The sequence below is a fragment of the Populus trichocarpa genome, chromosome 6, assembly GCF_000002775.5.
Source record: "Populus trichocarpa isolate Nisqually-1 chromosome 6, P.trichocarpa_v4.1, whole genome shotgun sequence".
Classification (NCBI taxonomy): Eukaryota; Viridiplantae; Streptophyta; class Magnoliopsida; order Malpighiales; family Salicaceae; genus Populus; species Populus trichocarpa.
Window position 1 is genome coordinate 19328189 of NC_037290.2, and position 16451 is coordinate 19344639.

General features: G+C 33.0%; 2 protein-coding genes across 3 annotated transcripts; one reads left to right on the forward strand and one right to left on the reverse strand.

Annotated features, from left to right (window-relative positions):
- The first annotated feature begins 537 nt into the window (after nt 1-537).
- On the forward strand, nt 538-1423 carry LOC7465951 (cytochrome c oxidase subunit 6B-like protein new16). Its single transcript, XM_002309299.4, has 3 exons — nt 538-702; nt 821-958; nt 1061-1423. Exons 1-3 carry the CDS (start codon nt 619-621, stop codon nt 1187-1189), a joined length of 351 nt encoding a protein of 116 aa, XP_002309335.1. The 5' UTR covers nt 538-618; the 3' UTR covers nt 1190-1423.
- A 7895-nt stretch (nt 1424-9318) lies between these two features.
- LOC7465950 (bHLH transcription factor RHL1) lies at nt 9319-12730 on the reverse strand. 2 transcript variants are annotated; one of them, XM_024604382.2, is made up of 7 exons: nt 11987-12729; nt 11755-11862; nt 11503-11670; nt 11316-11381; nt 10826-10891; nt 10478-10546; nt 9319-10144 (listed from the first exon to the last, which is right to left on the reverse strand). In XM_024604382.2, the coding sequence occupies exons 1-7, from the start codon at nt 12476-12478 to the stop codon at nt 9764-9766; spliced, it is 1350 nt and encodes a 449-aa protein (XP_024460150.1). In that variant the 5' UTR covers nt 12479-12729; the 3' UTR covers nt 9319-9763. The 2 variants fall into 2 exon arrangements, with proteins under 2 accessions (XP_024460150.1, XP_052310099.1); XM_052454139.1 differs by lacking the exon at nt 10826-10891 and having other exon boundaries at nt 11987-12730.
- Nucleotides 12731-16451: the final 3721 nt, after the last annotated feature.

Here is a 16451-nt window from a genome sequence, read left to right on the forward strand (position 1 = left end):
TGAGTTCCAACTCCTTTTTTATTATTATTATTATTATTATGTTGTAATAATAATAATAATAATAATAATAATAATAATAATAATAATAATAATAATTTATGAGCACAAGTATTACCTAAAATATGAATTTGAATGCTCTTATATTCTTATAAACATAGCATGGTTTACTATTTTCAAAAGAAATAATAATTGTTTATTTTTTATCAATTCTGATTTTTTAAAAACTTTCATTATTTTTTTTTTATATAAATTGGCCACGATATCCATCAAGTCATCCTAGTTTTTTTTTATATTTTTTAAGTTTTAAGTTTTGAGTATCATTCTACAATTAAAAAAAAAAAAGTAAGGAAAGAAAAAGAAAATAATTTCATTCCACAGGGCCCAACATAGAATAAGGCTATAAAAGCCCAGCTATGGAACCCATAAGGATATGCAATATCTTAGTTTATTCTCAGAAGCCCATACCAATAAGGATATGCAACCCATTAACTAAGCCCAGCTCAATAGATTGAGCTTAAATGACTCTGTCAATTTATGGGGCAGTCCTTTGATTCTTTCTCAACAAACAGATTAGTACTTCGACTAAACAAATAAACCAAACCAGTTGCTGCTGCTGCCATGGCTATGGAAACCTATGCATCAAGAAATGTTGACAAAATCCATACGGATGTCCTCTCTCAGTCAAGACAAGCTTGCTACAAGGTCCTTTCTCTTGTTTCTTTCTCCTTTTTTTTATAAAGAAGATCAAGAAAACAATGCTTCTCTTAGTAAACAAAACAAAAAATATCGATTCTTTATTTATTTATTTTTATAATATCAGGCGCGAGATGCTTTTTTCGCGTGTTTGGAGAAAGAGTCCGACAAGAAACCCACAGAAATCGGGTCGGTGGGGCTTCAATATCCAGCTGAATGTAAAAAATCAAGGGTTGAGTTTGAGAAGAACTGCAGACCTGCTTGGGTAATCTTTGATTAAAATTATAAAATCTCATTACTGTTATTATTAATACTAATTTCAATATTAATGCTGCTTTTTTTTAACGATTTATATATATATATATAGGTGAAGCATTTTGATAGGCTGTATTGTAGGAACAAGACAGCGCAGAGGTTGTTGGAAGATAAGGAAATCAGGAGAGGTCCGTTGTCGCTTCCTCAGCCTTACACTTTCAAGCCCACTTCTAGTTCTTAATTTGAGCACCCTTTATCTTTTTTAAAGGTTTTGGCAATGTGGGTTTTCTTTAAAATGTTATTATCTCCGATGGATGTTTTAATAGATTTGGTAAAACTGTACAGTTATGGCATTATGAATTACTAGTTATTAGCCTGATTAGTTAAGTAGCAATGGTTAAGTTTTGAACATATGATAAGGAAATAGACTTGAATTTCTGGTTTTGAGGTTAATAATGGTTGTGTTGTTTCTCTATTGTCTTCTTTTCTCTCTCTTAATTTGTTCAATGGCTGCTTGAATCATGCTATTTTGATTCTACAAAATGATTGCGTGCAGTAAAATTACTAATTGAAAATAGGTGAAGAAAATTATGTGAGGATAGTGCCCTCATTAGATCAACTTTATCGATTTAGGCAGGGGTGTAATGCTTGACTTGGCCCCTTAGGAAGATGGAAGCAGTCATTTTGGTGAATTCGTATGCCTTTTTCAAGTAAGACCAAGGATTGTAGAATGAGTTTATGACGTGAGCCAATGTTGCCTAGTCTATGGTTAGCATTACTAATTAAATTTCAAAGAAAGGATGTTCTTTTATCTGTCAAGATATTGTGGGACAAGTTGTGAGGAATCCAAATCGGAAACATTATTTACGCAGTGTATGATCATAGACGATGGAGGATAACTCAAACCATTAAGAAATTGGGTTTTAGCTTATGTTTTTGGGTTTAATTTATATGAACTTTTAGTTGAGGTTTATTAATTTGGTTTTATTTGTTGGGTTTAATTTAATTATTGTTGAGTATTTTATTTAGTGGACCATAAGCCCAATCGCTTGTTCTGGTTAAGGTTTTAATATTTATATCCTACTTTTCTAAATGTTAAGGAGTTTTGATGATTAATGAAAATATTGTAGACTTTACATATCTCCAATCCCCTTTCTTCTATTTTTTAGCTTTTTTCTTTCTCTAAAAACTTCTTTCTTTTCTTGCTTTAATTCTTATTATTTATTGTCATGCATCAACAAGTTTCCTGTTTCCAAATAGTTGCCGCTGATCTTTAATGACTATATGCTGGCTTATGCAAACATGCATGCTATGTTGATGTTGTCCCTATCCTGTGCATTTTTAGAATATGTGGCCTATAATTTGATGTGTTATACATGTAGATACTTTGCTGGGACCTAAACCGTAATTAAATTAATGATTTAGAAAATAATGTGGTGAGATGTAGTGGGCGGACACCATTTCAAAATTCAAGCATGGTTTGTGCTGTTAAAGTGGTTTGCTTACATGAGATTTCATGGCACAATGAAGAAGTGAGCCATGGTTGACAGTCAGGGTGCATTAATTTGTATAGTCTTTGGGTGCTTAGATGCCCAACAAGTTTTGGAGTCGAGGGATTAGAAATCTCCATAAGATTTTGATATTGCTTTACTGGATTTTGATGTCAAGGTTAGGAATCAGTTTTCCCAAATATTTACATGTAATTTTTTCTTGTCTAAGTACAGTTGTATGAATCAATATATGAAAAGAACTCCAGAGCTGACTGCTAACTAGTTATACTAATGATAGCATGTTTCATAGATGAGCTGGTTTTTGCTGCTTGCAGAAAGCTTGACTTCTATTTTTGAAAGCTTGACATGTATGAACTGATCAACTGAGGTTGCTGATAAAAATAGACAATAAAGTGGACGTTGTTGCATTTAATTCCAGCTTCTTGCAATGGTTGGACGTTGTTTTCCCGCTCAATCACGAGCTATAAATATAAAAACTAGGATTATAATACATGAATTAAAGCTAAAGCACTTGAGTTTAGTATCATGCTGCTAGTTTTACAGAGTGAGGAATTAGATTTTCATGAAAACTTGTTTTGATATGCTCTGGTGGCCCTTCAGAGCGTATTTTAACCTACGACTTTCGTCGAGTTGAGTTAAATTATCTGGGCGAAGCTTTGTAAATTCTAGGAGGTTGACTATGTACATTGCTCTTCGCTATCTCCCACGGTCTCTTGTTCATGTTCTGGACTTTACCCTAATTTATGTTATCTGGGCTTGAATCTATTAACAGGCTCACCTTTGCTTGCTAAAGATACCTCCTATGATGCTCGCATTTAGCAAGCAGTGCCGAGAAGAATTGTGTAAGAGTGATGCTGTTTATCTTCGGCATTAACCCGAATAATTGTTGTGTTCAATTTAATTATAGTTATGAGACTATGTGTGTTGCCTCCGTGAAACACAAAAGGGCTCTGAGAAACCTGCAAAATTCAAGAACGCCCATTATTACTTGATAAATGTGTGTATCTATGCGTCCACAATGCCGGCATTATTCAAGAACTTCATCATTTGCAAATTTGACATCACAGAGACATTCTGCAGCTGAAAATTATCTCTCTCTTAAATTATTTTTAAGAAATTAAATTAAATTTAATTTGCGATCGACATGGTTTCGTGAGACATGCCTGATGCCCCTGATTGAAGCGGCTCCACTGTTAACACATTTACTGCTGAAAACAGTTTCTTGAAGGACACAATAAATAGTGCTTTAAGGAAACGATGCCGTTTCAACATTCAAATGAATATTTTTGATTTGGTCCTCGGATATTTTTATAATTTTGTAATCAAGCCCCTGGATAAATTATAATTGGATCCCTTGATTTTAGCATCTTTTCCGGTTTGATCCTTGGTTTTGGATTGTTTCAATTAAGTCCCTAATTGGCCATCAAACTTCAATAATTATGCAATTAAACCCATGATTTGATCAAATTAACTCTTCAAAATTATAATTGGACCCCAGAACTTTAATTTCTTTCAATAAAAGCCTAATTTGACATAAAAATTAATTTTTCTTGCAATCAAACCTTCCATAAATTCAATTAAACCTTAGATAAAATTTAATTGAGTCCATAAATATCCAATTTTAGATTTTTCTTTCTCAACTTGAATTTTCTTTGTCAACAGGGCTCTCATCAATCAAAAATTTACTGTCAAATTTTAACCTTTGCATTTTTTAACCTCCTCAACCAATTTTGACCTTTTTTCAGCATTCCAACATCCTTTTCTCGCTCCTATTATTTTTTTTGGATTTCTTCTGAATATTTATTATTATTATTATTATTATTATTAATTTTATTTTTTTGTTTTTTTTATTTTTTTGTATATATATATTTTTTATTTTTTGTGTGGGAACCCAAAAATGGATAACAACACCCAACGTACTTATGCATGAGTAGTATGTAAAAATGCATGTTAAATATGCTAAAATTAAACAGACCGAAACAAATAGGCAAACAATGAAACATGCAAAGTCCAACTAGACCCGTCTTCAGTAGAGTAATCATCTTGTCGTGACATGCATGACGTTGAATGACGGATCTGCCTCCTAAGAGTAGTAAAAAGAGAAGGTTTTGAGTTTAATCATAAAATTATGATTATAAATTTTTGAGTCGCCACCTAGTGTTATGTTTATTAGAAAACCTAATGGTCTGCGAGAGTCCGGGTAAAAGACTAGTTGTGCAAGGGAAAGACGCATCACCCCTAGTGTACCCTACCTAAGTTAAGTTGCATTGTTGTTTGATTGTTATTCTAAGTCGTGTTTATGTCCATTGGTCTTGTCTAAGGTACAAGACGGATTTCCTTTCAAGAGAAAGTCTTTACCTTATTAGGTTAAATCCTAACCGTTCTAAGACCCAGACTTATTTATTTCTTGGATATAGCTAAGATCTAGTATTCCGAATGACAAACTAATTATAATGGGATTTCTTGTATTTTAGCCAAACCCTAATGGATAATCATAAACCGGTTACGATATCCATTTTGTATTTTTAAAAACATGATAAAAATGATTTTATCTCTCTCTAGAAAATATGCATGAAAAACTTTTAGGATTTTGCAGTATGCATGAAAATCAAGCACATTTTTTATTTATTTTTGAAATGAAAGTTTATTTTTAAATTTTTAGATTTTTTTTTAGTTTCGGAGAAAACCAGGTACTTTTAATATCGGGTTCGTATCTTACAGTGTAAGTATACAACTCAATATTATGCAACAATATTGAAAAAACATGCGAGAGACCCACAAAAAATTTTAAAATGCCCTTTGAAAAATTTGAATTTATTTTAATATTATTATATCATTTTATTATTATTAAATATATTGGGCTGAACCTGGCCCAATCATTAGGGCTGAGCTGAAACGTATCCAGCTCGGCTCATTCGAATTGGGTTGGGTTGGCTAATGGCCCAACATTTCTTTTTATTTTTTTAATATTGGGCTGGACCCAGCTCAGCCATCTGGGTTAGGTTGAAACGGGTCCAACTCAGGCCCACATGATTGACATGGTTGCTGGCCCAACCTATCGACCATGTTAATTATTTTGGTCATTGCAATTCTAGATGCAATGGCCACAAGAGGTGTACAAGAGGAGGAAGAAGTTCACCTGAGTTGGTTGGGGCGTTCTGGCTGGCCATGGTGGTGAAGGTTGGCGCTTGCTAGTGGAGGAACTGGTGGTCATGGTGGCGTAGGGTGTTTGTGTTGGTTGCTAGAACAAAGGTTTACAGCGGAGAGGAAGGAGCTTGCCGTGGCTATTCTTGACATGGGGGTGGCTGGCTGGTGGTCGTGCTTACGGCTTATGGTGGAGCTATTGATGGAGAAGCTGACAGTGAGGTGGTTGATGGATGTAGAAGTTGAAGTCGTGGCGGCAGAGAAGAAGAAAAACAATAATTGCAGAAAAAACTAGGGAGAAGATTGATTTTTTTGCCAACTATACACACTGAGTTTTTGTTATTATTGTTTTTTTTAATCTTATTTTTACAAGGAAAATGGAAAATTTTAGGGAATAATAAAAAAAAAGATTATTACAACAAATACGAATTTTGAATTTAATCAAAGAAAAAAAACTCAATAGCTATGAGAATAACCATTAAACTTTTAAGCAGCATCTTGTCCTGTCCATTTTTTGAACTTCTAAATGAGTTCTCTGAGATTCCCCTCTTGGATTGTCCATAATCAGACCTCTTATTTTTATTTTTTTAATGTGTCATGTATCCCAATAATATCCTACCACCACTTAATTATCAACGGGGGTAATAGGCGTCACTACCATCCTCCATTGACGAAAGAAACAAAATTATGATAAGGTATCGAAACTTACAGCTTCACCACTTGAAATCCATTTAAAATTATAAATCTATACTGTAAATATATATTCAACATGAACTCTTGAAGTAACCTACATATAACGTAAACGAAAAATAAATAACCTAAAATATTATGGAAAAGTAACCAAATAAAACCATATGTTGTTGATTATACATATCCAAATCTATAATTAGTTGGACTATTTAAAATATCAGATCTGCAACAAGATCTGAGATTATTGAAAAAACGAAAAGAAAGAAGAAGAAAGGTTGAGAAAATGAGGGAGGAGCTGTTGTCGTCGATGAAATGACAGCTTGAAAGGAGTTTTTTTTTTTTTTAATGGAATGAGGGCTTATGCAGAGGGGAAAATAGAGAGTACGGGTGGGGTTTTCCATAATAATAATCCTATTTTTGGTAGAAAAAACAGGCTACCCTAAATTTTTGACATGGCAAATTATGCTTACAACATCCACACACATTTCGAAGAACCCCTGCAACACCCATGTCAGGGTTGAAGCTTAAGAGTCCTCCGTAAATAGGGCAACAGGATTTAGATTTTCTTTTAAAATTAATATTTTTTTCAATATTTTCAAATTATTTGAATGAACTGCATGAGATTTCGAGTTCTTAGCCCTCTTTAAGGCTATAACACAAGCAATTTGATGGATGAAACCATTGAAAATTTAATGGAAATAAATTTAACACTTTGATAAACGATATTAAAAAATAAAAATACCCATAAATCAAAACTTCAACATGTGAGAAATACTAAAATCTAAAAAAAAACAACACAAACACTCCGCCTAACAGTTTCAGATTTTGTTAATGGTAAAATTGAAGTTTTTTTTTTTATAACTCTTAGATGAAGTATATGTTGACATTACATGAATTCTGTAGGCAGATTTTTCACCAAGAAAATTGGCTGACACCACAACAATTTGAAATTCTTGTACAGTTATTTTTGTGGCTCTAATAATTGCACCAGCGTTACCTGTAATTCGCCTTCTGGGCCTAGGCTCATAAACAACAGCACCAAAGCTTCCAGTACAATAATTTTAGGGTTTCTTCTATACTTTCAATAGCACAAGTACTGATGAGTTTTGGCGGTAGACTTTTTTTAATAGCATAACTCTGCATTTTAATAAAAAAGAAAAGAAAGAAGCACCAATGCTTTCAGCACAGTATTATACTGTATGGGGAAAACTGTTGTTTATTGATGATAATAAGCAGTGAGCTACCAGTCTCTTAATACCTGCATGTGCCCTGTATTTCAATGAACAGTGATGGTTATATTTGATACCATTAGATCTCTGTTTAGTTTCAGTTCCAACGTATGAATTTTCCAATTCATTGTACCGCTGAGGATTGACATGCTTCTCTCTCTCCTCGTATTAATTTAATTTCGTGTTAAAATCTCAATTTCAAGATAATCTTGATAGCTTCCGGATGGTGAGAGTGATTACTTTTCAAAATAATTTTTGCTTGAAAATATATTGAGATGATATTTTTTTATTTTTTAAAATTTATTTTTAACATCAGCATTTCAAAACGATCTGGAAATACAAAAAATTCATTTTGAGGCAGAAATAATAATAAAATTTTATTTGAAAAAAAGAAGTTCTTAAAACAAAAAAAATAAACCTTAGGTTTTCTGTAAACTCCATAATTTTATTTATATAAAAAGCCAAATCGTTCTTGAATTCACATGATTCACAGGATAATGTGGGAAACAAATCCCGTAACTAGGTGAACAAATGATCTTGAGCTATCCTCTCAATGATGTAAATGTTGTTTTTTTGGGTCCCTTCTTGTTCTGGTTTTAGGCAAACTGCGCATCCATGGCGTGCCAAGGATATCCACAAGCACACACTCCACACGTGGAAAGAAGAAGAAGTGACGTCGTCATTTCAATTGATCCTTAGTCGCTGCCCACTTCTTCTTAGTCTTCTAGTTCGAGGAAGTTATGGCCATGATGCTTTCGGACCTAACAACAATATTGTTATATATAGCACACTTGCAGATCAGTGTTGTAGTGGGCTGCACAATCTTTTTTGTTTTGTTTAATGAAGGAATTCTTTTAGCAAAAATCATCAAGAAGAAGTTAAAGGTATGTTCTCCCACCTTCGTGTCCGACAAGAACTAACACCACACTCGCACTCTTTTATAAGAATACTTAGCCGCAAGGCAAGTAGTCTAATCTGTAAACAATGAGAGTATATACAATATTAACATGTTGATTAGACGTCATGGGGTGGTCAAAGTAGTGTTCAAGATGAAGTTTCCTTCTATTTGTGGTGCAAAAAATATACTTAGGTATTTAAACTGAGTTTTATATTGTGAGATCTATTAAAAAATTAAGTTTAAAATATAGTTTTTGTGAAGCAGTTTTTATATTTTTTTTAACTGAGTTTCATAAAACTCTGTTTGTTTTTGTATTTTAAATTTTTTTTTTAAAATTTGAAATTTTTTTATTTTTTTCTTTACTTCAAATTAATTTTTTTTTGTATTTTCAGATCATTTTGATGAGCTGATATCAAAAATAATTTTTTAAAAATAAAAAAAAATTATTTTGATGCATTTCCAAGTAAAAAGCACTTTTAAAAAGTAACCATAACCATATATATTTTTTGCTGTATATAAATTTTAACCACAAACTTCAACCACAATTTTTACCACAATGTAACTAAATCCAAGTAAAATTCTAGATTTAAGGCTATTGTGTAAACGGTGGCGTTTTTTTGCTGGTTCCCTTCAACAAGAAGTTTCCCATCTCTGCCTCTTTGGGAGGGGTTTTTTTTTTTTGTTTTCAATAAATTATGCTTATTGTAATGATTAGAAACAAAAGCCAAAAGCCACAGCCGTTGACATTAAATGTAATTCACATTATCCTTTAATCTTTAACGAAAAGTTCAACTAAAGCAAAAGCTTTTAACAAGAAAATAAAAAAGTCATGATCATCAAGCTGCCATCGCCATTGCCTTCTTCATTTTTTTTTCCCTTCTTCTTCCCCTCACAGAGATCCATAACATAATTATTCATAGAAAAAAAGATAATTCCAACAATAACAATTTAAAATAGTACTTGTGACATCATGAGAGATCCAAATTGAAATTAAAAAAAATATATTAAAGTGGCAAATGAAAAACGTAACAAAACCTAACCCCTTTTTTAAACATAACAACAGTAGGAGGATGTTCTTGGGATCTGGACTATCTTGTTACTTTGTTCTTGTTGTTGGTACTTGGTGGTGTAGTTGAAGTCAGCTTACCCAAAGTCTACGCAAATACGGCGTCGTGTCAACCACTCATACTTTAGACCCCTATTTTCGTAGACTTTGAAACGGCAGTTGAATCCAACACGTCACAGTCTCCGTCTCTTTTCTCCTTTGACTTTGCCCCCCTCAACTTTTTTATTATTTCACTCTAGTAGTAAGAATCCCCGAGGTTAGTCAACGCTGTTAAAAATCAAGGTTTGGAAACGGAAGCAGCATCTTTAGCAACACCGTTACCCATTGTCGCTGACTGGACGGTCAAAACAGACATACTAGGTGAGGTTGGCCCTTCACCGTTGGATTGGAGTAACGGGTTGTGACTGTTGATGATCCCAGAAGTCCTGTTGTGACACGTGGCCGTTGAAATAGCAGTTGCAAGTGAGATGGGCATGAGACAAAGCCCTTTGCCTTGTAAATACTGCATGGCTGAGCCCATATCTTCTTCCATCAACTTCGCCACCTGGTGCTCCGTCACAGTTAAGCTGCTGTCGTTAGTTGAGGCCGTTTGGTTGCCGTTAGTGGTACGTGCGATGGACCCACCATTGGCATTGGCTTGGATGCAGTCACCACCAGCCTACAAAGAAACAGCAAACGTTGTTTATGATGGTGTTTTTTATGAGGAGTCTGAGAAAAAGAGAGCACGCGTGCTACTTTTGTTTTTGTCGTGTTGTGGTGATTGAGGGATTTTGGGGACCTTGGATTGGACTTGTGGGGTGGTGATAGATGTGGGTGTGGTTGGGATTTTTAGGGTTTTTCTGGGTTTTTTTTACTACAGAGAAAAACTTTGTTGGTCTTCGGTTTCTAACGATGCTTACGTTTTTTCCACATGTATTCTATAAAAAAGAGTTAGTACATGGGCTCGAAATCTTGAATCTGAGAAATCATCCATGGATGTTTAAGATATTACCTCAGAGGACATGTCAGCAACAAGTGGGGCAACAGCAGCTGCACCGCCCAATCTGCTCATGCTCAAGACCTGTGTGTACCCCAGAAGCAAGAGAGCAAGAGAGACAATAATTAGGCAGCAAAAACACTTTATTGTTATTATTAATGAATTCAATGATCATAAAAAAGTAGACAATGAGTAATGGAATATTAGCCGTAAGTAGATACATATCATAAAAGCAGATTTGAAAATTATATCTTAAGAAAAAATATGTCAGCCAAGCATGGGAATCGATTGAATTATTATAAATTATAAAATTGAGACTTGAAAATAAAAAAAATGAAGTTTCAGCTAGAGAAAGATGAGAACCTTGACTTGGAGCTGGAGGAATTTAACATAGTCAATGATTTCATCAAGCATTGAAGCCTTGTCTGTCTGTCATTCCACAAAACCCCTTCAGTACAGAATTATTAATCCATAATTTAATTGATTATGATTATCGCCTTAAAATTCAAGTTAATTAGCAGATTAAATATCCCGATCCATTCGCCTGCCATTGCGGGTGTTGGATAGAGAACAATTCGGGGACCAACAAACTAACTATTACTTCATTTCTCTCCAAGTACACAAAGGGGGAAAAAAGAGAGTAAGAAAACTCCAAAACGCACAGCATAGACACCTAATTAAGAAACAACCCAGTAAACTACCGACACCTGCCCACCCAAAATTTCAAGAAATACAATGGCAGGTACGAGATGAAGAAACTGGGAAATATCTGACAGGCAGTTACTAGAAGAGAAATCAGTTCAGTTTTTGTTTTGGTTCCTCGGTCAATCAAATTGTGAAGTAGCTTCCTTACCTTGTTGGCATTAGGTACTAACTCCTGCAGAGCTTTCATTCTTTCTGCAATTCTCTCCCTTCGTAACTGTCCACAAGAAAAAAAAAAAAACATTTTAGCACAACATAAAAGCTCCAAGAGGTACTGTAATGTTTATTATAATATGTAATAGTAACTAGGAGGGAGAAGAGATTAATAAGAACAGTACCCTTTCAGCGATGCTATGTGGGTCAGTGGCTTGACCTCTTCTAGCCCTAACCCTTTGTCTAGGTTGAGCTGGTGCACCACCATTTGAGCCACTTGCTTGAGGTTGGTTCATCACAGCTGTGGTGGCTGCCCCCTGAGCCCCCAAATTCGGTGACTGCATAGCTCCTCCCTGTAACACAACAATACTTTCAGGTACAGTTGCACAAAATAAATTAATGTGTGCAAAATACGAATACAAAACCTAAAATCATGCCTGAGGATGGTTAAAATGTTGCATGGACTGATTCGATGCCCGGACAGTTCCGTTCATAGATCCAGCACGAAACCCATTAAACAATCCTTGCATTGAACCGTCTCCTCCCTGCAAGTGAAAAGAAAAGAAAAAAACTATTTAAGTAGAATAACAACTAGGAAATTTATAAAAATTGCTCTGATTCGTAGCAACAACCACAAACAGAATATATAATAGTGAAGATGAAAATCACCTGAGTAGGAGAGACATCAATGTCATCGTTTTGAGAGAGCCCGCCTCTAGCAGCAGCCATCAGAAGCTGCTGTTGTAGCATCATTTTAGCGGCTGCCGCAGCACCACTACCACCACTGATCTGGTGTTGTCTCAGCTTAGAAGCCAAAATTACAGACTCGTCAAAGTTATCATGAAACCCAACATTATTATTGTCAGTATTAGATGGTGGGGTTTCATTAAACAAGTCTCTGGGTTTGGCTGAAGAGGAGTTGTTATTTGTGGGAAAAGGGAGGTTTGTCGGGGGGTTAAGGTCCCAAGGCGACTTAGGGTCAGCCCATGAACAAGAAGGGATTGCAGACAGCATTTGTTCAAGAAAATCATCATTTGATGATGAATTGGGATCAAAGTGAGAGTTTTGGATCTGCTGGTTTTGAAGGTCTTGTAGAGGGATTTGTGATGATGGGTTTAAGAGCGAGTTCATCCCTTGCATTTCTCTACTACAAGGCCGCATCTTTTTGAAACGAAACGAAATAGGGAGAGGGAGAGTTGAAGATTGGGTTTTGAGTTTGGGTTTTCTTCAAGGAGATGGAAAATGAGAAGGCAAGAGGGATGAAGGCATTTGGGATTATAAAGATGGAAAATGAGGAGGTGAATTCGTTATTTCTTCCTCCCTTCCTTCCTCTTCTTCTTCTATGTTAGGATTCTGGGGTTGGGGTGTTAAATAGCAAAAGTTGACCTATCTTTTGTTTCTCTACATCCAATCCATCCTCGTATGGGTTAGTGTGTTAGTCCAGTAGGGTTAACTAAGGACTTAATCATTTGTTCAATGCCCAAAGTCGATGATGACGCGTGACTTCCACTCTCTTTATTAGAGGCCAGGACCATTTCTTTTTCCTTTTTGTTTTGTTTTTTTTTTATATAGTTACATAAAAGAGAGACCTTTTTTCATCACAACCGGAGAAGAAAAGGTGGTGTTAGGAACTTAGGTTATTATCTCATTTGTGTTGTTTCATCCATGCGTGTTGATTATTAATGATTAAATAGAATGATTGTGATTTCTAATAATTCTTGAACTTTATCACTTTGTTTTGGATCATCAACTTATGAATTAATGTCATTTAAAAGATTTTAAAATCTTTATTAGTTGCTAGTTAGAAAGGTTTAGATAGTATAAACATCAATTTCTTGATTTTCTTTCTTTAATTACCAAAAAAAAAACTATATCTAAACATTTTATTTAGAAATGTTGACATATTTAAGGGTTGCATATGATATTAATTGCTTGTAATAATATGTGAGTATACATTATTTTTGGGAGGCCTATGGTAAACATATTGGGTGTTTTAGCTACTGCATTAACATTTTAAAGTTAGAAGCACACATAAACATGGAAGAAAGTGGTATTTTTCAAAATTAAGTTAATTCTCAATTAAAATTCATATTATTATGAAAATTCATATTTAATGCTATATCTTTTCACAAATTATGAAAATTAAGATAATTATTTGATAACTAATTTCACTTAAATATTTTTAAGTTCTAGCTAGAGGATAACTCACAACTTGCTAACACAAGAGTTTTATAAAATACATAACATGAACGATTTTTTTTTGTGTGAAACATCAATTATATTCGTACCAATAATCATATCAATCAAGATTAATATTTAAAGCTAATTATTTGATGATGATGATGATAAGAAGAAGAAGAAGAAGAAGAAGAAGAAGGAAAAAATAAAGAGCAAGAAGGAAAAGGTCAATTATTTTTTATATATATTAAAGTGGATGTTCGGATTAATTTATATGTATTTTAACTAATTTTATAAATTTTAAAATTAATAATTATATAAATTTTTAAAAATCCTGAAAGAATGAATAATTATTGAAGAATAAACAATTATTATTAGTATTGTAAGTGGTTTTCATGCTCTCATTCCTCGCGTGGAGTGGCCTTGGCACAATCACTTCCTCATGCCCGCGTGGTCGGCAAGGCCATCGATTTGCTTTGAACCGCGTTTCTTGATGCTAATTAATCTTACCCTTATGTCATTGATGGATTATGTGACACAACACGCGACTAATTACTGCTAATCAATATCCTAATGACACCTATAGAACAACTCAAAAGCATTAACTACTATCTACTGCTCATCTCTAATCATGCAAAAGCAAAAGTTATGTCAGCGTATAAGAGTCTGTTGATATTATGGTAATTTTTATGTTATAGTTTGAAAAAAATTAATTTATAAAAATATTTTTAATTAAGATTGATTTGATATTTATATATATTTGGTTAAAACTGCGATTGAAATTGAAGTTGAATAAAAAATAGTTTAATGTGTTTGGTTAAACATGCTTTTCAAATTGAGGTTATAAAATAACTAAAAAAAATATATATATTAATATTGATGGATTTTAATTTAAATATTGTAGATTTAACTACCATTATTACATCATTAAATAAATAATATTTTATATCAAATATTTTTTATTATTCCATTAACTTCTCTACAATTTCATCACGTATGAAATTCATCTGATAAGAACTATAGTTTCCATGGTTTTTTGAGCGTGTAACAAAATCAGGTAAAATATCATCAGAAACAAAATTGGAATTGCGATCAAATTTCACAAATGCTACGTCATCATGCGATGTTCTTCTAATTTATGTAGTGTTATTAAATAATATTGAACACTAGTTTTTCGAGTAAAACACAATTTTAAAAAAATTAAAATTTTTTTTACCGGGTCGGACGCGGTCTAACGAACACTGTTCACATGGCAGGTGAATGCTTCTCGCGTTGCCAGGTGAATTATAATTCACCTGGCATCACCTGGCATGGGCACTATTGTGAACAATGCCCAGGTTAATTACACGAGAAGCAACTCCCAGCTGCTGTTTGCGAAACGGCGGTTTGAGGAAAAAATTTATGGGTCCTACCAAATAGTAAATTGTTTTTTTTATATTACCAAACGCCTAGTTTACGCGGTTTGCTTTAAAAGCAACCGCAACCGCAACCGCAACCACGTAAACAAATGGCCTCTAAAAGCTTGTGTGGTAGAGAAATATCATTTATTTTTTAAAATATTTTTTATAATTAAATTAAAATAATATATTTTTTATGTTTTAATTAAAATAATATTGTTTATATTCTTTTTATTTTTAATATTAGCACATTAAAATTATCAAAACACACCTAAAACATCAATTTTATATTTTTTCAGGCTCATGCTCGGGCTTTGGTGTGGATTTGGGTTTATTGTAAAAATAATTTTTTTGACTAACGAAGATTATTTTTTTCCAACTTAAATTTTAGCTTGGGTTTGGTCCATGAATAATTATTTCCTCTAGCCTATTGCATTGTTCAATCCAGCCCATGAATGATAGAATCTGATCAATTTGCTTCCAAAAAGATTTTCTTCAAACTTGAATAATTTTTTTAGCTAAAAAGACATTTGATTTAATCCAAAAATATTCAGGTTTTATGGTGGGTAATCAAAACTGTTAGAGGGAAATTCCATCAATTTTTGGTCCTTAAAACTCCCTACAAAAGAAGGTTGGAGAAAAGTGTTGAAGGTTGTTTTTTAACATTATTTTAGATAGAGATTTGTGACTCTTGTTCACCTATTTTTTTTCATTCCTTTTGATTTTGGTTTCTTAAAGTCTTTTTTATTCAGAATTTTTCTCCAAAATTTGAAGCTTAAGAACAGTTTTTGTTGAGAGATTTTGAGCCCAATTTCATTGGATCTTGTTTAGGAGTACACCTAAACATGGTGGTGTTATTGGAATCTTAAAAGGTTTATTAAAATCAAATATTTTACACCAAGTGAGGATCAATAAAAGCTTAATGACAAATAATTAAACATTGACTACGATAACAACAACATATTTCAAGTTGTTTATGCACTAAGTTCTTCAACAAGTAAGTATTTTTTATTGGTTTTGTTTAAGTATATTTTCAATATAAGTGTATAATGTAAGCTAGGAGCTATTTTCATTCTATTATACATAATTCCATATATGATTAGTATGCATGCTATTATTGTATTTTAATCTTTTATGAAAAAAAAAATATTTTCTTAGTATGTATACTAGTCTTTGTTATGATTGCAATTTTATAATTATCTTATAAATTGCATGATTATAAACTAAACATATATGCCAACTTATCTTCTTATATGTGAATATTTTAGACAACAATCGTAAGGCTTTAATATACATTATTAGTCTTTGTTTAGTTTATAATTCTTTGTGATAACTAGATGAATAGTTAAAAAGGATATTTGTATCTTTGTTATTATTTTATCTAGTTGTTTATGTACATGTTTTTTAGATTGATGCATATAATATATCCTTATGAACGAAACAATAAAAAACTTGTTTATATCTACCATATATATTTTTTAATTTTTGTTAGTTATTTGTTTAGTTTGTATATGCAAATTTACAATCTTGTATGGTATGCTAATTGTTTAATTTGTTCA